This window comes from Thalassophryne amazonica, chromosome 5 (genome assembly GCF_902500255.1).
Source record: "Thalassophryne amazonica chromosome 5, fThaAma1.1, whole genome shotgun sequence".
NCBI lineage: Eukaryota > Metazoa > Chordata > Actinopteri > Batrachoidiformes > Batrachoididae > Thalassophryne > Thalassophryne amazonica.
Genome location: NC_047107.1, coordinates 84,105,652 through 84,131,734, shown reverse-complemented (window position 1 = coordinate 84,131,734; position 26,083 = coordinate 84,105,652). Strand labels below are relative to the sequence as shown.

Genomic DNA, 26,083 nt, shown 5'->3' with positions numbered 1-26,083 from the left:
CAGTTTTAACTGGAGTATTTCTGCAGTGCATGAGAGCGTGCAAATTGGCATAGGTTGAGTGCGCAGTCTTTTTCTGCCGTTAACATTAGAGCATGTGATTAGTGTTAGAAAAGTGTGTATATATATATATATATATATATATATATATATACACATACATACATACATACATACACACACACACACAACAAAAATATAAATGCAACACTTTTGGTTTTGCTCCCATTTTGTATGAGATGAACTCAAAGATCCAACACTTTTTCCACATACACAATATCACCATTTCCCTCAAATATTGTTCACAAACCAGTCTAAATCTATGATAGTGAGCACTTCTCCTTTGCTGAGATAATCCATCCCACCTCACAGGTGTGCCATACCAAGATGCTGATTAGACACCATGATTAGTGCACAGGTGTGCCTTAGACTGTCCACAATAAAAGGCCACTCTGAAAGGTGCAGTTTTGTTTTATTGGGGGGGGATACCAGTCAGTATCTGGTGTGACCACCATTTGCCTCATGCAGTGCAACACATCTCCTTCGCATAGAGTTGATCCGGTTGTCAACTGTGGCCTGTGGAATGTTGGTCCACTCCTCTTCAATGGCTGTGCGAAGTTGCTGGATATTGGCAGGAACTGGTACACGCCGGTCCAGAGCATCCCAAACATGCTCAATGGGTGACATGTCCAGTGAGTATGCCGGCCATGCAAGAACTGGGACATTTTCAGCTTCCAAGAATTGTGTACAGATCCTTGCAACATGGGGCTGTGCATTATCCTGCTGCAACATGAGGTGATGTTCTTGGATGTATGGCACAACAATGGGCCTCAGGATCTCATCACGGTATCTCTGTGCATTCAAAATGCCATCAATAAAATGCACCTGTGTTCTTCATCCATAACAGACGCCTGCCCATACCATAACCCCACCGCCACCATGGGCCACTCGATCCACAACACTGACATCAGAAAACCGCTCACCCACACGACGCCACACACGCTGTCTGACATCTGTCCTGAACAGTGTGAACGGGGATTCATGCATAACCAAAGAATTTCTGCACAAACTGTCAGAAACCGTCTCAGGGAAGCTCATCTGCATGCACGTCGTCTTCATTGGGGTCTCGACCTGACTCCAGTTCGTCATCATAACCGACTTGAGTGGGCAAATGCTCACATTCGCTGGCGTTTGGCACATTGGAGAGGTGTTCTCTTCACGGATGATGCAAAGGAGATGTGTTGTACTGCATGAGGCAAATGGTGGTCACACCAGATACTGACTGGTATCCCCCCCCATGAAACAAAACTGCACCTTTCAGAGTGGCCTTTTATTGTGGACAGTCTAAGGCACACCTGTGCACTAATCATGGTGTCTAATCAGCATCTTGGTATGGCACACCTGTGAGGTGGGATGGATTATCTCAGCAAAGGAGAAGTGCTCACTATCACAGATTTAGACTGGTTTGTGAACAATATTTGAGGGAAATGGTGATATTGTGTATGTGGAAAAAGTTTTAGATCTTTGAGTTCATCTCATACAAAATGGGAGCAAAACCAAAAGTGTTGCGTTTATATTTTTGTTGAGTATATATATATATATATATATATATATATATATATATATACACACACACACACGAGGTCTGTGATGAAAAAAGCGGTCCTTTTTATTTTTTTCAAAAAATAAATGGATTTGATTCATATGTTTTTACGTCAGACATGCTTGAACCCTCGTGCGCATGCGTGAGTTTTTTCACGCGTGTCGGTGACGTCATTCGCCTGTGGGCAGGCATTGAGTGAGGAGTGCTCCACCCCGCCTGTCGGAATCTCTTTGTCTAAATAGCCGCTGCGGACGGCGCGCGTTGCTTTATCAACATTTTTTCTGGACCTGTGAGGAATATCCGAGTGGACACTATTCGAGAAATTAAGCTGGTTTACGGTGAAAAGTTTAACGGCTGATGAGAGATTATGGGGTGTTTCTGTCGGTGTAAGGACTTCCCACAGAGCAGGACGTCGTGCAGCGCTTCCAGGCGCCGTCATTGGCCTGTTTCGACTTGAAAACATCCTAATTTAAGGCTTAATTCACCCAGGACGTCGTGAGAGAACAGAGAAGATTCAGAAGAGGCCGGCATGAGGACTTTATGCGGACATTCCACTGTTTAAGGACATTTTTTAATGAAAGACGTGCGCGCAAATCTGTGTGCGCCGCGACAGGAAAAACACCTCCGTGTTGAAAACCATTTGTAAAATTCAGGCGGCTTTTGATGGCTTTCAACAAGTGAGTAACTGAGAAATTGTTTAACAGCTTGGGCATGTTCCAACTTGCCCGTTAAGATTTCCAACGGAGGTGTTTTTCCTGTCGCGACCCCCCGCGGTCGGGTCCAGCCCAATACGCGACTCTGCCCGCACGTTCTTTCATTACAAAATGTCCGTTAACAATGGAATGTCCGAATAAACTCCTCATGCCGACTTCTTAAAGTTCTCTGTTCTCTGACGACTTACTGGGTCAACAGAGCCTGAAATGTGGAAGTTTTCAACTTAAAACGGTGAGACGCTGCTGCCTCGAAGCGCAGATCGCCATCAGGCGCTGTGGGCCGTCCTTAAAGCAACACTACCAGACCAAAATCTCTCATCAGCCGTTAAAATTTTTACCGAAAACCAGCTGAATTTATCGAATGGTGTCCACTCAGTTGTGCCTTACAGTTTTTGAAAATATTTTTATCAACCAAAGCAGCAGTCTGAGCCATTCCTAAACAATGAAAAAACGACGAGAGGGTGGGCCACTCCTCACTCAAAGACTGCCCACAGGCGAATGACGTAACCGACAGGTGTGAAAAAATTCCTGCATGCCCACGAGGGTTCAAGCATGTCTGATGTAATCACACGTGATTCAAATCCATATGGTTTTTGAAAAAAATAATGAGGTCCGTTACTTTTATCACAGACCTCGTATATATATATATATATATTTTTTTTTTTTTTAATCAAAGTACACGTTGTTAATGATGCATTACTCGATAAGTTTTCAATTCAAACGTTGTTTAATGTCCAAACCCCTGTGAAAACTGAATTTACCCTGTTCATCCACACAGCACCAGCCGTGGGGAGGAACAACAGTGGTGTCCCAATGTTGTTCAAACCAGAGTTATGAAAATTATTATTATTTTCAGTTATTCATTTTATTTTGCAGTCTTTATTAGTAGTTTTTAAATACAGTGCTACACATTGTTGGACTTTAGACCAGGTTTTTACTGCAAATGTTTTCTCATGACAGATGAGATCAACAGAGCAAATTAGCACCAGGTGGCACTTGTAGCTGAGGGGTTAAGGTGTGCACCACATGCTGCAGACTGCAGTTAGTGTCACCAGGTTTGAATCCTGGCCTGGGTGAACTTTGCTGCATGTCTTTGGCAGTTTCCTGCAACTATAATAAAGGGAGAAGAACTCCCAAATATATATTGTATATATTATCAGTATTTTTGGTATTTAGACAACATGTGTGCTGGGGGTGAAAATGGCAGCTACTTCGTGTGGAAACTAGGAATGACATCTGCACTGTACACCACTTTGCGCCAGGTGAAACACAGCAGCCTTAAACCTTTTCAACAATTTTTCCACCAAATGAGACAACGGAAGTCTCACCCAGTGTAATTAAAACACTGACACAACTCTGTGGTAATAATATTCAAATTGACATGAATAACGTGACTAATACCAGACTGTTCTGAAGGGAACTGAGGGTCCGGAGCTGCGGCTGTTCCCCCTCTTGAAGGAGGAGTTTCTGCACTTCATAGCAGCTGTCCTGGAGGGTCACAGCAGCCTGCAAGCATGAAAAAAGAGACATTTGATTCTGCTCCAGTTCTTTGAGTTTGCTGAAGATACTTTTAGTGGAGAAAATTAACTAAGAGACATCATATGTCTATGCTCAATAAAGGACTTAGACCAGGAAGCATTCCTTGGGTTGTTTATGTTGATTGGAAAGCATAGCCTGAACTTCACTGCCGTATAATTTCACCATGCCGGGGTGTGTGCTGACTGTTGGTGTTGTCATCATCGTAAACCGTGCACATGGTTTTTATTATTTTAGTTTATTTTGCTTCGTAATTGAAAGGGTCACTAAGTTTTAGACCTCAGTGCTCACAAGCATCAACTCAGGCCTGTGATGTTTCTGGTAAAGGACTCTTATTTGCATTCATTTTTATTTAGCAGAAGAGTGCGTGTGCATGAGTCAAATTTTGTTTAGAACAGTGGTTTTCCAACTGTGGGGCATGCTCCCCCTGTTCTTCGGGGGGGGGGGGGGGGGGGGGTGCAAAAAATGTGTTTAACATGTAAAAGAATAAAAAACACATGAAGATGTTAAAATTGTGTGTAAGTGTGTCGGTGGGGGTATTCATTTGTTCTCTGAGGGGGGGCTCACTCTTCCATGCTTTGCAAACTCCTGGTTTAGAAGGTTATAATAACTGAACTTATTGGTTTGAAGTTACTCTCAAAGACTGTTCTGGAAAAAAGAAGTGTTAATTGTTGGAACAAATACCAGATGCTGTGAACTTTAATTTCATAATGTTATTTTAAAAATATGATAACTAAATTCCTTTTTTAAACGGTTTTGCATTTATATAGCGCTTTTCTATCTGCATCAGACGCTCAAAGCGCTTTACAAATAATGCCTCACATTCACCCCGAAGTCAGGGTGCTGCCATACAAGGCGCTCACTACACACAAGGAGCAACAGGGGATTAAAGACCTTGCCCAAGGGCCCTTAGTGATTTTCCAGTCAGGCTGGGATTTGAACCTAGGATCTTCTGGTCTCAAGCCCAACGCCTTAACCACTAGACCATCACCTCCCCCATTTCAAGTATTTAAAGTACGTTTAGTTAAGGTACAAACTCTGTCTAAAGCTGAAATAGAGAATAAAAGTAGTGGTGGGCACAGTTCCGCTAACCACTAATTATCAAAGCTAACTTTTTTGTTAGCAGATTAGCTTTTCAGCTAAGTTCAAAAACCATCAGCGGATCAATTAGCTTCCAATAAATTTAGTTCCAGTAACTTTTACACTGCTAACGTTTTTTAACATAGTTGGTATCAGTGAAAAATATACATATTTATAAACCCTGTTGGCTCCTGTCTACTATGTATTTTGCAGCAGTGAGGCAGCTAAGAGGAGCTGATCTCAACTCTACCCCAGCAGAAAGATCCTAGCCACCAGGCTGCTACAAAAAAGTCATTACCCTTTACAGCATACAACGGGCAAGCCGTGAGGCTGAAGTCCTCAAAAGGAAAGCAGGTTTGACGTATGGTTTTGATTTATAAACCAAATTAATTTGGATAGTTTAATGACATTAATGTAAACTCTGTTATTTGTACAAAGTGAAAATCTAACACATATCTTTTAATTTTAAAATGATGCACTAATTCTGAAGTTTTAACACAGATGCCAAACTGCATTATAGGTACACTGAACTGAGCCTGCGATTACTGTTTGGTTGATTCATTTAACACAAATCTTAACGTGTGTGTTGGTTTTCACAAATAAATGTGTATTTGTAAAACATGTAATTTTTTTCATTTGTTAAAAAAAGGCATTTGCAAAACTGAAAATTTAAAATTCTGTTTAAGTTGTGTTATAGCCAGGCGTCATTCACATGCATTTTGACCCATCTACTGGATGGCATATTACGTTACTGTGCTTTTTACTTTTTTACTCTTTTACTATGCTTTTTAATCTTTTAATTCATTTTGTTTTGTTTTCTGAATTGTTTTGTGTGAAGCGCATTGAGGTGACTCTGTTGTGATTTGGCGCTATATAAAGTGAATAAATTGAACTGAAATTGAGGCTCAGCTTTCCCATAATGTAGTTTGGCATCTGTGTGTCAATATTCAAAACTTCAGAATTAGTGCATTATTGTAAAATTAAAAAATTATAAATTGTATATATAATTTGTGTAATTGTGTAAATTATATTGTAAAATTATATTTTCACTTTTTACAAATGACAGACTTGATATTAATGTAGTTAAACTATCCGGATTGATTTGGTTTATAAATCGAAACCATAAGTTAAACCTGCTTTCCTTTTCAAGACATCTGCCTCACGGCTGCACGCTGCACACTGTGAAGGATAATGATGCTTGCCTATGGCAGTGGGCACAATGACAGAAGCGCTGACTCATTAGCTGTGTTTGGGTTTGTCATTCCTTTTGATTCTATCAGAAGTGTTGGTGGTGTTTAAACTCAAAATTGGCTTGTCAGTAGCTGAGAGTGTACAGTCACTTGCCCAGTTCCGGATCATTGCCAGTTCCGGATCACTGCTGTAGTTTTTGCGCCGCCGTTTCTCGTAATCAGCACGAATAAGCTAATACTTGGTACTAATGGAAAGATTGATGTTTTGTCTACAAACGACCACAACCTCGACCAGATCCAGCCGTCCTTGTGATCAGCAGAGGAATCAAAACATCCCGGTGTCTGCGGTCTGCACGCTTTTTCTGACTCACTCATTCCTGCAAGTTTTAAAGTAACAATCTCTAAAACGTAGCAAAGGTGAGTTAGCCGTTCGGTGTTTTTGGTTCTAGAGTGGGAAAATACTTACTTACTTGGGTAGAAAATGTCAGTATGTTATGTCTTGCTGTTTAATTGCTGCGCGCATTTATCTCTGATGCGAAAATTTCACTGATCACTGAAGCAGCAGCCTTGTGTCTGTAGTTGTGAGTCATGTGGACTTTGGGGGTCAACTCAACATCACGAATTGACATGAATGTGGGGGCTTTTACTTTTTAATTCGGGAGAAATCTCACCTCCACACTTCATTTTTTTTTGCTCGTAAAAACGTATAACGGCGCTTTTCGAAATGAAGTAAATTCTCATTTAATAAGTATTATTTCTATCATTTTGTGTTCAAAACACATTCTCGGGCACAGTGTATCATGAAAAATAAAGTTTATATTTAGTCTCACAGTGCTAAAGTGGCTGATGGCAGCTCTCTGCTGTTCACAGATTACAGCTACTGTATAAATATTTGAAGAATTTTTCAAAAACCAAACTTGTACCAAACTGTAACGTGTAAACTGAGAGGTATGAACAGAACTGTGACTTCTTTGTACCGTGACACCCCTAATGTCAACAATGTCATTTTTCCACATTATGACCCACATAAAATCTGATGAAGGGATTAATTTTATATGCGGAGCTGGAGTTCTGTAATGCTACCATAAATTGTGTAATATTTATGGAAGATTTGCATAGGACAAGAAAGTGCAGAATAAATGACTGACATTTATTCTGCACAGGAGTGACTACTCAATAAAGAGGCCTGACACATGGCCTTCACTCCTCAAATATAAATAAATAAAAAGACAATTTTGAGACTAAATAAAGTGCATTTGTCTCCATGATCACCTTATATGTAACTTCTGACAAATTACCTGCATCACAATTTCTTTGAATTTTTATTTTATTTTTGGGCTGTTTGGGCTGTGTGCAGAGGGGCACCCACTCACTGAAGAAAGTGGCTTGACCATTTCACAATTTGGTTTAAACAATTTTTGTTTTTGAGCGGCACGCTTCCAAACCATGAAACAAGACAGAAGGATAAAACTGATTCTATAAAAGCATGATAAAACAAGGTCAGCATGGTTCTATCAATATTAAAAGTGGACAGTTTTCTCAGACAATAGAGGCACTGGCGTCCCTTTTTGTACACAGTGTCACCGTTTGCCGCAAAGTTCAGTTTATAATAATAATAAATTTTATTTATAAAGCGCCTTACATTTGGCAAGCAAATCTCGAGGTGCTACAGTTCCAAAATATTTATATGTGCTGCTGACACACTCCACTGTCTGACCTTTTAAAACTGTTGCTTCTTGACTGGGAGCACTGTTTTTACGAAAGTCAATAATCATGTCTTTTGTTTTAGAAATGTTCATCTCAAGAAAAGACTTACTGCACCAGTCAAGGAAATCAATAACAACTGGGCCGTGACTCCTATCATTGTTTTTCAGCAGGCTGACAATAACTGCGTCATCTGCATACTTTAAAATAGTTCTATCCTCTCTGTTGCTACGGCACGTTTGTATAGAGGATGAACAAAAGTGGAGAGAGCACACATCCTGGTGGGGAACCAGTGGAGGATGTAACCTGACCTGAAACAGTTCCGTTCACTCTCACTCTCTGTGTCCTGTCAGTTAAAAAATTCTAAATCCAGCCCACCAGATTGTTACTTACTTTAAAATGTTGTAAAAGCCTCAAGGCTAACACATGTGGCTGGACTGTGTTAAAAGCAGATGAAAAATCAATAAATAAAAGTCTTGCATGTGTTCCTTTCCCCTCCAGATGTTTAAAAAGCAAATTTAATAAAGTGACTGTGACATCTTCTACTCCTCTGTTGGGTCTATAAGCAAACTGCATGGGATCAAGGTCATGTTCTGTTGTCTTCAAAATTTCAGATCTTACAAGTTTCTCAAAATATTTCATTACAATCGATGTTAGTGCGATTGGTCTGAAATCACTGAGGGTCTTGGGAGAACTGATTTATGGCACAGGGATAACAACATCATCCTTCCAAACTCTTGATACATGCTGCATCTTTAAAGACTGAATAAAAATGTACTGAAAATAGAGCTCAGCACTTTCCCACATGATTTCAGCAAATGGCCACAAATATCAGAACCACAGCTTTTGCTTGGTTTGAGGAAACAGAAGGATTTTTCAACATCCTTCTGGGAAATAAAAAAGTGCTGATTGTCACACACTTTATGACTCACTTCCTGTATTTCCTGGCTAAAATTAAAAACATCAAAGCATAAAAACAGTTAAGAGCATTTGTAAATTCAAAATTAGAGTGGAAGCCATCAAAAGAGATGGTCCTGCTGGCTTTAGAGTGCTGGAGGTCTGCAATGGCTTTCATGCTTGACCAAGCAGATCCAAGGTTATTCATTGTCATCTTGTTCTCCAGCTTCATTTTATAGTCCTGTTTTGCTTTTAAAATCCCAATTTTCACCTCCTTAGTGGCTGTGTGCCGCTCAGAGGCTGATCCATGTTTAAAAGTAAGTCTCTTGGCCTGTATACAAGCCTTAACTGACCTTGTGACCCACGGCTTATTATTGGGAAACATTTTTACATGCCTACAGGGAATGATCATATCCCTTCAAAAGGCGGCGTATGAAGAAACTATGTCAGCAAGTTCATCAAGATGGTCACTGCAAACTTCTTTGAACATGTCCCAATCACTGCAGTCATAGCAGTCCTGCAGGCAAAGCACAGCCTCCTCTGTCCAGTACTTAATGTCTCGCATATAGTCCTTTCCCTTTTTAACACAGTTCTATATGTAAGGAGGAGATGCACACAGTTGTGATCCCCGAACCCAGGTGGGGCATTGAGAGAGAGATTTATATGCCTCCTTGATGGACCCATAACAAAGATCAATAATTTTATCCCGTCTGGTTGGACAGGTTACATATTGATAAAAGTCAGGTAGTGTCTTTTTAAGGGAGACATGGTTGAAATCACCCAGTAAAAAGATTGGTGCATCAGGTGAGACAGATTGCAGTTTCTACACCACATCATGGAGACACTGCAAGCAGAAGAGGCGTTTGCTTTCGGATGTAAGTAAACTGTTGTAATAAACAGTAGCGGGAACTCACGGGGCAGGTAGAAAGGATGCAATGATACACATAAAAGTTCAACATCTGGGGTGCAAATGTGCTCTCTTACAGTCACAGATTTAGGATGAAAGTACATAGAGACAGACACCGCCTCCCTGTGATTTACCTGTCACCTCTGCGTCTCAGAACAGAATGGTGCACTGAAGCCGTCAATAAGCAGGTCTGCATCCCGATCACGTTCAGTGAGCCATGATTCTGTAAATGTCAGAATCCCACAGTCTTTAAAATCCTTCAGAAAACTGATGTTTCCCTGAAGTTCATCCATTTTATGGCAGAAGGACTGGGGGTTCCCCAGAATCATCGAAGGCAGGGGGCCCCAGTTGAGTCTCAGCTTCCTCACGCGTAACCGCACACCTCTCTTTCCCCGCTTCCTTCGGCTTCTCTCCCGCTGTTTTTCGCCACCAGTTCTTGTGTGAGGCAATTTAAATATATGATCAGGAATCTGTGCCCCGATATCTGACATGCCAGCCGGCATCATATATTTAAGTCGAAGCAGCTCATTTCTGCCGTACTGCAGCCTGTCTCCACTGACAGTCCAGCTGTCATTCAGAGCAAGCAGGAAAAACAGAACCCAAAGCCACACCGTAGGGCACAGAAGGTTCATTTTAGCCACACTGTTTAACAGAACTCCACGAGGAGTATAAAAACAACATACAAACAAAGTAAAAACAACCAACACATTAAAACACGAGACGCCAAACTATCTGACGGGTCATTGCATGCGCATGCGCCTCTGACTCAATCTGTGTGGATTACATGTTTTTAATACGGGTGGCACAGTGGGTTAGTGGTTAGCACTGTTGACTTAGCAGGTATGTCCTGGAATCACTTTGCATATACAGTACTCCCTGTGTTTGCATGGGTGTCCTCCAGGTGCCTTGGCATCCTCCCACTCTCAAAGACATGCATGGTAGGTACATGTATAGGAAACTTTAAACTGACCATAGGCATGAGTGTCTGTCTCTATGTGGCCCTGTGACAGACTGGTAGCCTGTCCGGGGTGTACCCCACCTCTTGCCCAATGATGACTGTGATAGGCTCCAGCCCACTGTGACCCTTAACTGGAATAAGCATGTATAGACAATGAATGAATGCTGTTTAATACATGACACAGAGGGTTTTTTTGTTTGTGTTGTCATTTCTCACCTGCAGACTGTAGAGAAGCTGAGTCAGATTCTGCACACTCTCTGCCACCTACAGAAGACTGTGTCATTATATGGAAATGACAATACCACCAACAAACAATTTGTCATAGGGAAAGTACGACACTTCAACCTTTAACAGTGTCCCTTTGGTTTCCCCACTCTTCACCTCCACAGCAGAACCCCACAAAACTCCATCCATCCCAGTCACCTCAGTATCAGAGCCAAGAGAGGTGGAGCTCATACTGAGTGCGCTCAGATAATCTGCTGCTGGACAAAGCACAAAGACAAACCATGTGTTACATCGGTAGTGCACAGACAGCATTCCAAAAATGAAGGAAAAGCTCTACAAAACTGCATTCAATTTTACGCTACACAACTCCGGCTCACGTTCAGAAGGCGACTCCTGCGTGCTGCTCCCATGACTGTTATAGCTGCAGCACTCTGGTCCTCCCAAAGAAGAGCTCCGGCTTTGTACAGAAAGACCATCGCGTGCCTGCAGAATACTGATCAGATTCTCCGCTGCAGTAAAAGTAAACATCTGTCAGTCGATAGTCACCCTGCCGTGTCAGCAAACCTGCTTTCCAAATCCCAGCATGATCATTACCTAAGCATATTTTAGGTAATCGCTTTAGTTAAGTCAATGCATTCTCTGTTTCATTCCATGTTACAAATTCAATGTGAAAGTCAACATAATGGGCTTCTAGTTGTTACAATACAGTACTGCAGCAATATTTCCTTCCATATACACTGGATGAAACAGCCACTTCAGCTGTTTGATACAGTGTTTTTCATATACACTTTTAATATGGACACTGGCAGTGTCTTCTTCACCTTCTCTCAAGGCAGCTGTAAGCAGCGTGGAGGCCGGCTGATGTATGTCGCTGTCAGCAACTGGCTGCACCAGCAGATGGCGATGTGGCACAGGTTCTGGTGAGTGGAGAGTCAGCTCAGTAAGCTCCGCATAGAGCTGCAGCTTCTCCTCCAGGCTTCCGCAGATACGCCGGTCCTGACCCAGCAGAGTCTCTACACCAAACCAAAGACAAAGTGCGTGGGTCTGAAATAGCACTTTTTTCATAACAATTATCAATGCTTCAGGTAATGGCATGAGAGCAAACTGAACTATTTTCTTACCATGGAACTTTTGAATCTTCTGAATTCTTGCTTCTGCAACTTTTTTCGCCTCCTCTGACTCGGAACTCCTCTCCTCTTCCTCTTCCTCCTCAGGACAACTACCATGTACAATACAAACACAAACAGTAAACATGGGGTCATCCCCCCCACCCCACCCCCCAGTCCGCCCCCTAAACGTTGCTCTGTCCTGCCTCCACTGTGTATGTGTCATGCTGGAGCCCAGCCGCACGTGTGACAGAGTCTCTCCACCCAAAGCAATCACATGGATTAATGTGATTATTAACCATCAGATGACAAGGTATAACCTCTTGAATCATTCTAAAGTCAGTTTTAAGCAGAAACGAGGCTTTAAACGGTGACGCGCATTGAACGCATCAGCTAATAGCTTGTGCAGCCATGCCGCTCTGATCGCTTCCTCTGTCTGTTATTATGGAATAATGCTGAATTTATGCGGACAGGACTGTTGTACAAAATCTTCAGATATCTGTCGCTGAGACAGATGATGACTGGAGTGCAGTTTTAAGCAGAAACAAGGTCGTTATCAGTGAACTGTGACTGATGATGTAAGTGCAGTGAAGGCGGGGTTGATGGAAGACCGTTCAGTCTGCGACACCATCTGTTCAATGCAAGTGGTTTTACTCATAAGAGGTGATTTACACTGTTTTGAGTTGATGATAGAGTATAATTCACTCTATTTGGAATGGGATCAAATGCTATCCCAGCAGAGTCAATTTTACTCAGCAAAATTTCCTGTGTAGGTGCAGCAAAACTGTTCATACATGCAATGATTTTGTCACAATTTTCATACTTTGTCACAATTTGGTCTCAGGTAAATAACGCATTTATGCAACCAACTTTGTCACAATTTGGTCTCAGGTAAATAATACATTTATGCAACCACTAACAGCAATCACTGGAAATTATGGATTAAAAAAAACCTCTCAACATTACTGTCATATAATTCAAAAGCACAATTTGTTGACATTTGATAACTTTGCGTATGGCCAGTGTTGGTTTAATGTTTAAGATCATCCAGACTTTGGCACCATAACCTTAAACAATGGTGAACCTGAGTCGAGGTCAACAAGAGCTTCTTCTAGGGGGAACTGCACTGCACTAAATTTGGGTCCACAAGCTTTGGGAAAAACTGTTTCTCAGAGAGGGAGCTGAAATGTGAACCTCTTTACCAGTGAACATTAGCGAGTATAAAACATTACAACATTTTAATGTTAGTTTAAAGACATGGTTGAAGCACAATCAGGTCTGTAATCATTGAGGGACGAGACTCTGAATGTAATTTTATGTAGACTATAAACTGTCTGTGTTTTTATGGTGTTGACGCTCTGACGTGGTTTGAATTTGTTGAAACTCTCAGTGGCTCTTGATGTTTTGTATAAAATGTTTGTTTAGTCATGTGGAGACTGCCACTGCTGTCCTCCCGAGTGGGAAATTAGTATGTTGCCTGATATGTCATGCTCCGATTTGGAGTAGTTATTAATTGAGTAGTAATTCTCTTACTGTGGAGTCTTTTCCACTGATGTTTTGTATATCTTTAGTCTGTAATCCATTTAAGTTATTTTTATTAGTACTGCTGTAATTGGCAGTTCATTGGTGGCTACTGTATCCAAGGACTGTGGATGAATATGAGCTTTTAGCGATATCTGCTGCAATAAATGTATTGGGTCGCAGAAGAAAATGGATGGATGGATGGATAAATGTATTGTGCATTGTCCCTGCTAAGTAAATGAATAGGCATCTTAACGTGAAGTCACATGCACACACAAACTGAAACAGACAAGGTTAGATACAAACAATGGTGGGCACACTTCCGATAATCTGATAACAGATAATTATCGACGATAATGTTTTCTTTATCGGATTATCTTTTTAGATAACTTTAAAAACCATTATCGGACCAATTATCTTCCTTCAAACAGAAGAGAGCCGCTTGTATAAAAAGCATCTCAATCCTCTGCAGACAAAGGAGAAACAACCCCAAAACAAAAAAAAACATTTCATTTTAAATGTAGCAGACAGGGATTACTGTATCTGGAATTTTGTTTTCAAGGCCTCTACTGCCATCTACTAGTCAGTAGTGTTCACTAAGCGTGTGGGAACCAGTAGATAGCAGTGTTCTATTTATTTTGACCCCGGTTATGTCAGATGATTGTCAAATCAACTTTTTGGCTTTGCAGATGGCTTTTTTTTTTGTGTGCAATGAATGTATACATTATACAAGTTTCACTTTTTTAATGGAATTACAACCTTATTTCTTTTTCAAATTCTCCAATTTTTTGCATCCAGCCTTATTTCCTTTAGAAATTTCCTTGACAAATAATATCAGTCTATTAGGATGTCAGGTTATGTGTTACACATATACATGTGTGTATATATTTTCCAACTTATTCCTATTGATGAAACTTTTCATTTTCTGCCTGAAAGCTTATTAGATGAGTGTGTTCAGGGCTCCGTTTGTTTACAAAATACACACACGTTACAGACCTTGAAATCCAACAGCAGGGATTGATATTATCCAAAGATTTATGAACATACAAATTAACATGCTTATCCTTTATCATGATTTTCTCCGTTGTGAGATATAAAAGTGTGTTATCGTATCGTTCGTGTGTGTATATGCATTATAACGCAGCGCACGAGCGAGGTTACGATATTCTTCAGAACGACAACATACGCAACATGCATCCAGCAGCATACACGTTGCTGTCATAGACAACTGCCTGTAAAGTTTTTTGGCAAGTTATAACTTTCTAAACAGCGTAATTTGTAATGAAATTTGTGCGGCTCTTTCGGCACCATGTTTGTTTTTTCAGAGACAGCAGTAAGCTCCTCCTACCCCTCCAAACAGAGGGATTTGTAGCCCTTCTCCTTCCCCTCCGCCTCGCTCCAAAAAGACTCAGCCAGTGTTTAGCAGAGGCACTTTTACCCAGAATCCTTTGCGATCTGTCTGTTTGTTACAAAACCTCAGAATTAGTGCATTATTCAACATTAAAAGATATATGTTATATTTTAACTTTGTACAAATGACATAATTGACATTGATGGAGTTATTCTATCAGTATTAATGTTATTTACAATCAAAACCATAAGTCAGCATGACTTTATTTTTCAAGACCTGCGCCTGACCGGAGCATCATAATTGATAGAGAGTTAGCTTTATGGCTGCTCTCGGAATGCCTCTGTGCTGAGAGCGCTGTAGTAAACAAGAGCTTCCAGCAGGAGCAAAATGTTGAAAAAAAGTGTGGTCTCATTCTTGGGGTCTGTTGTTTTTAATATTATTATAAGCTATTAAATTTGTTGTAGTTGTGTCAGAGGTAATATTGGAATTTATCCGTTATCGGTTATCTGTAACTTCCGATACATTTTTGGGTGGTTTATTGTTTTATCTTTATCCAAGATAACTTTTCAGTTATCTGATTATCTGTTATCAAAGTTAATTTTTTGGTTATCTGTGCCCACCACTGGATACAAATAAGAACACACACATGCACACACACCTCTCTACAGCTTGACGTATGTGTCTCATCCATGCATTCCTCTCTTCTCTGGTGGTAGTGAGAACTTCATACATCTCTGGTCCCACAGAGGAGGCAGAAATCAGGAACATCCCCCTCTCTTCATTAGCTACCTCTCTAACGATGAGTTTCTGCAGAGGAATGACTGCAGGCTTCTGGTCCTGAAAATGTGGATGAAGTGCATGTAGAAAAATAAGTTGGACATGTGCACGGGTTTGATCTGATATATACAGTGAGGAAAATAAGTATTTGAACACCCTGCGGTTTTGCAAGTTCTCCTACTTAGAAATCATGGAGGGGTCTGAAATTTTCATCTTAGGTGCATATCCACTGTGAGAGACATGATCTAAAAAACACATCCGGAAATCATAATGTATGATTTTTTTTAATAATTTATTTGTATGTTACTGCTGCAAATAAGTATTTGACCCCCTACCAACCAGCAAGAATTCTGGCTCACACAGACCTGTTAATTTTTCTTTAAGAAGCCCTCTTATTCTACACTCTTTACCTGTATTAATTGCACCTGTTTGAACTTGTTACCTGTATAAAAGACACCTGTTCACACACTCAATCAATCACACTCCAACCTGTCCACCATAGCCAAGACCAAAGAGCTGTCTAAGGACACCAGGGACAAAACTGTAGACCTGCACAAGGTTGGGATGGACTACAGCAGGGGTGGCCAAGTTCGGTCCTCGAGAGCCACCTTCCTGACACTTAGTTGTCTCCCTGCTCCAACACACCTGAATCCAATGAAAGGCTCATTAAAAGTCTGCTAATGAGTCTTTCATTGGATTCAGTTGTGTTGGAGCAGACAACTAAGAGTGTCAGGAAGGTGGCTCTCGAGGACCGAACTTGGCCACCCCTGGACAACAGGACAACAGGCAAGCAGTTTGATAGAAGACAACTGTTATGATTATTTATTAGAATGTGGAAGAAACACAAGATGACTGTCAATCTCACTCAGTCTGGGATTCCATGCAAAATCTCACTTTGTGGGGTAAGGATGATTCTGAGAAAGCTCAGAACTACACAGGAGGACCTGGTCAATGACCTGAAGAGAGCTGGGACCACAGTCACAAAGATTACATTAGTAACACATGATGCTGTCATGGTTTAAAATCTTGCAGGGCAGCAAGGTCCCCCTGATCAAGCCAGCACATGTCCAGGCCCGTTTGAAGTTCACCAGTGACCATATGGATGATCCAGAGAAGGCATGGGAGAAGGTCATGTGGTCAGATGAGACCAGAATAGAGCTTTTTGGAATCAACTCCACTTACCATGTTTAGAGGATGAGAACAACCCCAAGAAAAGCATCCCAACTGTGAAACATGGGGGTGGAAACATCATACTCTGGGGGTGTTCTTCTGCAAAGGGGACAGGCGACTGCACCGTATTGAAGGGAGGATGGATGGGGTCATGTATTGCGAGATTTTGGCAAACAACCTCCTTCCCTCAGTAAGTGCATTGAAGATGGGTCATGGCTGGGTCTTCCAGCATGACAGTGACCCCAAACACACAGCCAGGGCAACTAAGGAGGGGCTCCATAAGAAGCATTTCAAGGTCCTGGAGTGGCCTGGCCAGTCTCCAGACATGAACTCAATAGAAAATCTTTGGAGGGAGCTGAAACTCCAAACCTGAAAGATTTGGAGAAGATCTGTATGGAGGAGTGGACCAAAATCACTGCTGCAGTGTGTGAAAACCTGGTGAAAAACTATAGGAAACGTTTGACCTCTAATTGCAAACAAAGGCTACTGTACTGTACTGTACTGTATTGTATTTTCACAGGTGTTCAAATACTTATTTGCAGCAGTAACATACAAATAAATTATTAAAAAAATCATACATTGTGATTTTCAGATTTTTTTTTTTTTTTAGATTATTTCTCTCACAGTGGACATGCACCTTAGATGAAAATTTCAGACCCCTCCATGATTTCTAAGTGGGAGAACTTGCAAAATCACAGGGTGTTCAAATACTTATTTTCCTCACTGTAAATATGCTCTTCACTTTAAGGCTTACCACAGCAGCAAACACAAAGCGCTGGTCTTTCTCTTGCAGGAAAACCAAAACGTCTGTGAGCAGCAGTGCCAAAACATCTACAAAATAAATCATAAAAAATTCATGCACTTGTGGTATCTTCTAATTATAGGACAACTAGAGGCGCTGTTTCTCCTTTTCACACCTTTCAGGCGTCCAGTGGCAGTCTTCCAGTAGACCAGTCCTTTGTGGTGTAGGTTCCTGTGTTGGCTGTGCAGGTCCTGTTTTCGGAACACCCTGCCATTCTTGAGTTTGGTAAAGCTCTTGTTCTCCAGACGGGCCAGCACTTGCTGGAGCTCCTGACACCTCTCGTACTTACTGACAGTTAAATCAACAGTGGTGATGACTTCACGTATCTGAGCCAGCGCACTGAACAAGTCACTGTGTTCCTGACTTCCTTCTGCAGGTGCAACAAATAAAAGATACACTCAACAAAAATATAAATGCAACACTTTTGGTTTTGCTCCCATTTTGTATGAGATGAACTCAAAGATCTAAAACTTTTTCTACATACACAATATCACCATTTCCCTCAAATATTGTTCACAAACCAGTCTAAATCTGTGATAGTGAGCACTTCTCCTTTGCTGAGATAATCCATCCCACCTCACAGGTGTGCCATATCAAGATGCTGATTAGACACCATGATTAGTGCACAGGTGTGCCTCCCTCAGGCATTTATTTATTTCTGAATAAAGGAAGAAACATCAAGCTGACCAGACTCAGTGGGGTGATCACACGAGCAATAATCTGGATAATAGCAATAGTTTCTTAATTGTGACTTAACTGAGTAGTAAACCAAGTTGTATATTTCACGCAAACAAACAAACGTGTGTGGAGCCAGTGAGCTAACAGATGTTGCATGAGCATCCCATTTCAAGAAAAATACAAAGCTTCCCTCTTTGGCCACTCCTTCCCAACCCTTCCTCTTGGAGTCCTCCTTTGCATCAAGTTCAAGGAATGGGAAAGGAGAGAATACATGTATGTTGAGTGTAGTTTGCCTACATTCTTGGTCAGAGGCATTTTTAGCCTCTGAATGTGGTTTTTGGGGGAAATTTTGGAAGGCCTGCCATATTGACTGGAACAACTACTACTATTACTAGCATATTATAAAAATGGGAAGGAGAGATTTGAAGAAGAAGAAGAAGAAGGGTTTTTATTGTCATTGTACATACATACTCAGCACTTTGAATACATCTTTAATTGCTTTAACATAATTTTATCATGTTTCTCACTGCCGCAAAAATATGAATTCATGGTGAATGCAAACAAAAAGGCTCCTAAAGTTTCAGGGCACATGGCAGACTTTCGGTGGACTACACATTGTACCATAAAACAGCATAGCAATACATTATGTGCTGCTGTTTAGTAAATATGTAACAGTCTGAAGAGTTGCATACATTTACAGTTACAGTTGGTAGCGTGACATACCCTGAGTGTACAGTAATATCCTTTCCAACAGCACCGGGTATTTAGTAATGCGCTGAGTGACCAGCAGGATGAGTTCTGGAACCTCTCTCCGCCTGACCAGAGAGTTATTGCTCTGTTGCTGTGAGCACACAGGTCAAAACCAATATGACTACCTCAAATAACTACCGAATATGTCAAAGGAATGAAAAGCTATTTCAGGAGCAAATAAAACACAAGCTTACTTTGACAAAGTTTTGTAGTTTCTTGTTTTGTTGCTGCAGTTCTTTGAAGACACTCACAGCCTCTTTGTGATGACTGCAGAACTCTCCATACAACTGCTTCATCTTCTCAGCATTTTCATCTGAGAACTGAGAAAGAGGTCATCAGACATTTAGCGCTGATGTACACCTGTGTCTGTGTGCGCACATCAACTTATGACAACCTGCTGAAGCAGTATGTCTCCAATCTGATGGATGAGGTAATTTCGGTAGTTGTCAGGTTGGGCCATGATCTGTCGACGTTCCTGCAGTGCCCCAAAGAGGTTCCTGTGGAAGTGCAGCAGAGGGTCCAAACAGGGAAAGATCCGCGCCACGCAGTCACAGTCCAGCTGCAGCTCCTCTAACATGCCTCTCCTGAATATTTCTGACATCACCATCAGGGTTTGGATGTGGTGCAGCTCAGTCTGCATCAACTCTGCATGAGAGCGCATTATGCATATTGAGGTGCTGGGTACAAATCTGAATATTCACTTGAGCAAAGAAAACAGAAATTTGTTGAAATCAACAGTAGTAACTGAAGCCCAATAGAACATAATGAATTATAAAAAATCAAAAGCTTATTATAGTTAAATACATTTAATGGATTCAATACTGAAAATGGCTACTTTAGCCCCACCCACTGAGAAATGACTTAAATATTATTTATGCCTGACACTGGTTTAGAGTATTCCAGCTAAAAAAAACAAAACAGCGGCCCCTGTTGGAAAACAGCATATATTTACACATATTAAAATACAATAAAGTACTTGAATAAAACACGAGCTGCTTCTTTGAGAGGCTGATAACTTACAAAAGACCCTTATATCAGAGCTGTTGAAAAACTCAAAAACATAATTGTCTCACCATAAATGACATCTTGTCGTTTGACAGTGTGTTTGTCTTGCAGTCTGCGGAACTCTGGAGTGACAGTGAGACTCCATGACTCCACCTCAAGCCCCAGCAGGTCAGCTGAGAGATCGCTCAGTACAGGTGCATCAGCTTCTGCTGGAAGACCAAAACCAAATACTGCATTCTTTACTAAAAAAACAAAAAAAAAACACTACATACCCTGTCCATTACCATAAATATGGAAGTAAATCTGTGCCATCAGAGGTTGAATGTTTTTAGCATCAAAATCAGTTTGAAGTTGAATTTTTAAGGTTGAACTGGTTTAGCATCAAAATATTCAGCCTAAAAAATGTAAACCTAAAAAAAAATTAAACCTAAAAAAAAATTCAACTTCAAAAAAATTCAACCTAAAATATTCAACCTAAAAAAGATTCAACCAAAAAAAAAAAAAAAAAAAAAAAAAAAAAAAATTAAACCTCAAAAACTAGAAAAGCAGGGAGAAGCATTCAATCTCTGTCTCAATCATCCAATGTTTATGTATGGAAGTAAATCTGTGATGTTGGATGATTGAGACAGAGATTGAATGCTTCTCCCTGCTTTTCTAGTTTTTGAGGTTGAATTTTTTTTTTTTTTTTTTAGGTTGATTTTTTTTTAGGTTGAATTTTTATTAGGCTGAAGTTTTTTAGGTTGTTTTTTTTACGTTGAAGTTTCTGAGGCTGAATAATTTGATGCTAAAGAAATTCAGCATTTGAAATTCAAATTCTGATGCTAAAAACATTCAACCTTAAAAATTCAAACTCTGATGGCCCAGATTTACTTCCATACATAAACAGCTAAACATGTAATCGGGTGTGTGATTATTCAAAGTGCTGATCACTCCCCCTCACCCTCTGTGGTGTTGGGAGCATCGGCACACGGGGGGATGATCATGTTTGTTGTTCCTTCATCAACCACTGAGCAGCTGGTCCACGCTGTCACATTGAAGTCACCGTCCACTGCTGCCGTGTCACTCACATGTCTGCAAAGACACAAAGTCAACTGAATCAAAACAGAACTGTCTGCTGATGACTTAAAGTGAGGGCAAGCATAGGACTAATGGAATCAGTCAGAGAGTGCAAACCACTCTAAATACTACTGCATATACAGTGGGGCAAAAAAGTATTTAGTCAGCCCCTGATTGTGCAAGTTCTCCAACTTAGAAAGATGAGAGAGAGCTCTATAATTTTCAACATAGGTACACTTCAACTATGAGAGACAAAATGAGGAAAAAATAAAAAACAGGAAATCAAATTATAAGATTTTTTTAAAGAATTTATTTGTAAATTATGGTGGAAAATAAGTATTTGGTCACCCACAAATAAACAAGATTTCTGTCTCTCACAGACCTGTAATTTCTTCTTTAAGAAGCTCTTCTGTCCTTCACCTGTTACCTGTATTAATGGCATCTGTTTGAACTCGTTATCTGTATAAAAGATACCTGTTCACAGCCTCAGACAGTCAGACTCCAAACTCAACCATAGCCAAGACCAAAGAGCTGTTGAAGGACACCAGGAAGAACATTGTAGACCTACACCAGGCTGGGAAGAGTGAATCTACAATAGGCAAGCAGGTTGATGTGAATAAATCAACTGTGGGAGCAACTGTAAGAAAATAGAAGACATACAAGACCACTGATAATCTCCCTCGATCTGCGGCTCCATGCAAGATGTCATCCCATGGGGTAACAAAGGCTATACACTACGCACAGAGGGACTCAAATCCTGCAGTGCCAGTCGTGTCCCCCTGCTTAAGCCAGTACGTGTCCAGGCCCATCTGAAGTTTGCCAGAGAGCATATGGATGATCCAGAAGAGGACTGGGAGAATATCATGTGGTCAGATGAAACCAAAATAGAACTTTTTGGTAAAAACTCAACTCATTGTGTTTGGAGGAAGAAGAATGCTGAGTTGCATCCCAAGAACACCATATCTACTGTGAAGCATGGGGGTGGAAACATCATGCTTTGGGGCTGTTTTTCTGCAAAGGGGACAGGACGACTGATCTGTGTTAAGGGAATAATGACCGTGGCCATGTATCGTGAGATTTTAAGCCAAAACCTCCTTCCATCAGTGAGAGCATTAAAGATGCAACATGGCTGGGTCTTCCAGCATAACAATGATCCCAAACACACCGCTTGGGCAACGAAGGAGTGGCTCTGTAAAAAGCATTCCAAGGTCCTGGAGTGGCCAAGCCAGTCTCCAGACCTCAACTCCATAGAAAATTTGTTGAGGGAGTTGAAAGTCCATGTTGCCCAGTTACAGCCCCAAAGCATCACTGCTCTCAAGGAGATCTGCATGGAGGAATGGGCCAAAATACCAGCTACAGTGTGTGCAAACCTAGTGAAGACTTACAGGAAATGTTTGACCTCTGTCATTGCCAACAAAGATTATGTTACAAAGTATTGAGTTGAACTTTTGTTATTGACCAGATACTTATTTTCCACCATAATTTACAAATAAATTCTTTAAAAATCCTACAATGTTATTTCCTGGATTTTTTTTTCTCATTTTTTCTCTCACAGTTGATGTGTACCTATGTTGAAAATTACAGACCTCTCTCATCTTTCTAAGTAGGGGAATTTGCACAATCAGGGGCTGACTAAATACTTTTTTACCACACTGTATTCAGTGCTGACGCTTTTGGGTTCCGATAGGTACAGGTGACAATCAGTGAACCTCCTATTTTTGGCCATGTTGGCAGCGTTTAACATGCACATTGACCATAACATAAAGTAAAGATGGGTCTATCAAGTTGCTTGTGAAACCTTGTTGCTAATCACAGAGTCCACCACTTTTTTGTTTGATTTTAGCTCGATTTCACTTATAACTAAATTAAAATTATACGTTAAAGGAATATTTGACATTTAATTTTTTGTAGTCATTACCAGTGTTTAATCTACAACCCCAATTCCAATGAAGTTGGGACATTATGTGCAATGTAAATAAAAACAATACAATGATTTGCAAATCCTCTTCAACCTATATTCAATTGAATACACCACAAAGACAAGATATTTAATGTTCAAACTGCTAAACCTTATTGTTTTTGTGCAAATATTTGCTCATTTTGAAATGGATGCCTGCAACACATTTCAAAAAAGCTGGGACAGTGCTATGTTTACCACTGTGTTACATCACCTTTCCTTCTAACAACTCAATAAGCCTTTTGGAATGAGGACACTAAATGAGCAAACATTTGCACAAAAACAATAAAGTTTATCAGTTTGAACATTAAATATCTTGCCTTTGTGGTGTATTCAATTGAATATAGATTGAAGAGGATTTGCAAATCATTGTATTCTGTTTTTATTTACATTTTACACAACGGCCCAACTTCATTGGAATTGGGGTTGTACAATACTTAAGTAGAATGCCATTTAGTGCATCACAAAAGACTCAAAAGCTCTTTTTTTGCAATGTCCAAATTTACATTAGAACTTTTCACTGATCTGTCTCCAGTCATTTTGAGCAAATTTCAATAAATGGATCATTAGTTTTCAAGGGATCCTGTTGACAAACAAAGCAGAAAACATATGAAAATGGAAATGGGGGGGTCATCATCCTGACATATGGGTAAAAGCCAGTCAGTTGAAGTGTTTTTGTCCTACCTGCTATCTACAGGGATGGAGAGGCTCTTGGTGAGAAGGGCCGTTGTTTCTCTCATTTCTCTGCTCAGTGTTGGGATTGAAGAATAGGAAGAAGTGGTGTAGAGGGGGGGTGGATCTTTTGCACTGCCTGGAGAGGACACCAGGACAATGAACAGGAAGAAAAGTCAAACTCACTTTGTGGAGATTTCCATTTCAATTATAAAAACAAAAAAGGGACTCTGTTTAGTGTTCAGATGCTTGGATCATTTCTAGGTGACAGTTACAGGGAACAGTTACTGGATTATAAAGCTGTGAAGAGGTCCTCATCTGTCACTGTTCAACTAAACCTGCACCCAAAACATATGTGTAGAGACTGAGGTTTGGTCACAACAAATCTGAACACCACTGTTGGACACATAAGAAGTAAGTGCCTTCAGAGCAAATCCAAGGTGGATCTGCATGTTGAATTGGCACAGGTTTTACGCTGGATGCCCTTCCTGATGCAACTCCACAATACATGGAGAAATGTGGGAGAGATGGGGTTGGAACCGGGAACCTTCCACACTGAAACCAAGTGCACTAGGGCCACCACCCCTGCATGGACACTAAAGACACATAAATTCAAATGACATTCTGCTTACTCTAAAGTATGTAAAAACTGTACTCAAAACAGCCTCTTTCTCTTTCTCACACACACAATCCAGCCCTGATCCCCAACTGAGAAAGATTAACAATTAACTTTCAGCGTAGACACAACAAGCATAGGTGAGAATGGGAGATGAGGACTAATGGTTTACTTAATCTACAGGGAGGACAGGTGAAACCTAAAAGAATTAAAAACCAAAGGAGGAGGCCATGGGAGGGCAGAAAACCAGTAAATTTTTTACTCACTATGTGGGAGAGGCATAGTCTTGCTTTTTACCATTGATGCATTCCTGTCCTGTGGCTTCTGTGGCCCCACAAAACTCTGTTAACATGAACAATTGCATATCAGGCATTCACCATTTTCATTGTACACTCTTTCACAAAGTTAGCCAACAGTGGAGTGAAGGTACAGATAAACAAAAACATTAAAAGGCAAAAAATAAAAATAAATAAATCCCTTTTGATTACATGTCATTAGTTTGTGATGTTATAACACCTTCACAGAGTTTCTTTGTTCCAGACTGTTGAAGTAAACAAATTTCCTCAACCTGACGTACTGAAGTGCTTAGATTTCTTATGTCGGGGTTTTTTCCCTTTATTAGACAGCACAGTGGACCTGCAACAAAAGCCAGATTTGTGGTGGGATGATCACAGCCAGGCACCACATGTCTTTGACTCCTGGGATGGCCTCATCCCTGATTTTTGACAGTTTAAATGATTTTGTACATTATGAGAACACCTGAAGTCACCAAGTAAAGATCTAAACTGCGTTTATATTGTCTCCTTTGGGTGGTCACATTTCATCTCAGGGTGAAAACATTTGTTTCCAGTGCATTTTTAATTATGACAGTCTCCATAACGGCAGGTAGCAGTATCCAGTAACTATTTAGTGAAAGTGGGTGACAGTAGACAAGAAAATGTATGACTGGGTGATGCCACAAAACATCCTTTTGAACAAATACCAAGTAACATCGGGTCAGAATTGCTGATATTGATACTTTTTTACTATACTTTTTACTATTAAAAGCAGCTTATGTAATTTCATACTGTAATTTCATGTTTAAGAGGTATATGTGTTATCAGCAGGCTACATCTTAATACATCTTAATGACTACTGAATGTGAGCAGCACAGTGGGGGCAAAGCCTCCAGACCAGAAGGTCCCAGGTTCAAGGCCACCCATGGCCCATTGCCCTCATACATCAGTACTAAGGGCCCCTTCACAGATAGTGTGAATAAAGTATAACTCAGGGGGACTCAAGGCAAAACAGCTTGTATAAAACATACAAAACCATGAAACATCGCGCTGACAGGCAGGCACGCACAATGCCAGTGTGATGGCTTATGCACGCAGGAACACACTACCAGTAGCTGCATGCCGTGGTTACACATCGTATAACCACGTCATGTTACACATCGTCAAGAAGAAGAAGAAGAAGAAGAAAAAAAAAGAAATTAAAAAATACATGCTGCGATGGTTTTGTGCACGTGGGAGCACAGCAGCTTTTCACAGCAGCTACGCGATGTGGTTACACATCGTGCAGCTGATGAAAAATTAAAATTACATGCCACCCATGGGACTCGAACACCTGGAGGTAACTTGTGCAAATACGGGGAGATCATTCAAACTTTACACAGAAATGACCAGTTCGGAAGCATATCCAGGACCTTCTCGTTGTGAAGCAACACTGCGAACTACTAATCCACTATGTTGCCAACAATAAAAATATGTATTTTCAGATTGAAATATATGCAAACTTGCTTTTTTTTTATTACACAAAGTACACAAATTA

At 40.6% G+C, this 26,083-nt stretch overlaps 1 protein-coding gene across 1 annotated transcript in view; it reads right to left on the bottom strand.

Annotated features, from left to right (window-relative positions):
- Positions 1 to 26,083, bottom strand: part of LOC117510850 (rho guanine nucleotide exchange factor 28-like) — a 153,028-nt gene that overhangs the window by 10,656 nt on the left and 116,289 nt on the right. The window contains exons 21-36 of the mRNA XM_034170739.1: positions 24,538 to 24,613; positions 23,668 to 23,794; positions 20,911 to 21,041; positions 20,039 to 20,179; positions 19,360 to 19,610; positions 19,160 to 19,285; positions 18,939 to 19,056; positions 17,653 to 17,907; positions 17,490 to 17,566; positions 15,447 to 15,625; positions 11,932 to 12,029; positions 11,632 to 11,823; positions 11,188 to 11,319; positions 10,931 to 11,064; positions 10,802 to 10,849; positions 3,715 to 3,819 (exon numbers count right to left, since the gene is read on the bottom strand). Of these exons, the coding sequence (XP_034026630.1) occupies positions 3,715 to 3,819; positions 10,802 to 10,849; positions 10,931 to 11,064; positions 11,188 to 11,319; positions 11,632 to 11,823; positions 11,932 to 12,029; positions 15,447 to 15,625; positions 17,490 to 17,566; positions 17,653 to 17,907; positions 18,939 to 19,056; positions 19,160 to 19,285; positions 19,360 to 19,610; positions 20,039 to 20,179; positions 20,911 to 21,041; positions 23,668 to 23,794; positions 24,538 to 24,613 (2,190 nt within the window). The remainder of the gene's footprint in view (positions 1 to 3,714; positions 3,820 to 10,801; positions 10,850 to 10,930; positions 11,065 to 11,187; positions 11,320 to 11,631; positions 11,824 to 11,931; positions 12,030 to 15,446; positions 15,626 to 17,489; positions 17,567 to 17,652; positions 17,908 to 18,938; positions 19,057 to 19,159; positions 19,286 to 19,359; positions 19,611 to 20,038; positions 20,180 to 20,910; positions 21,042 to 23,667; positions 23,795 to 24,537; positions 24,614 to 26,083) is intronic.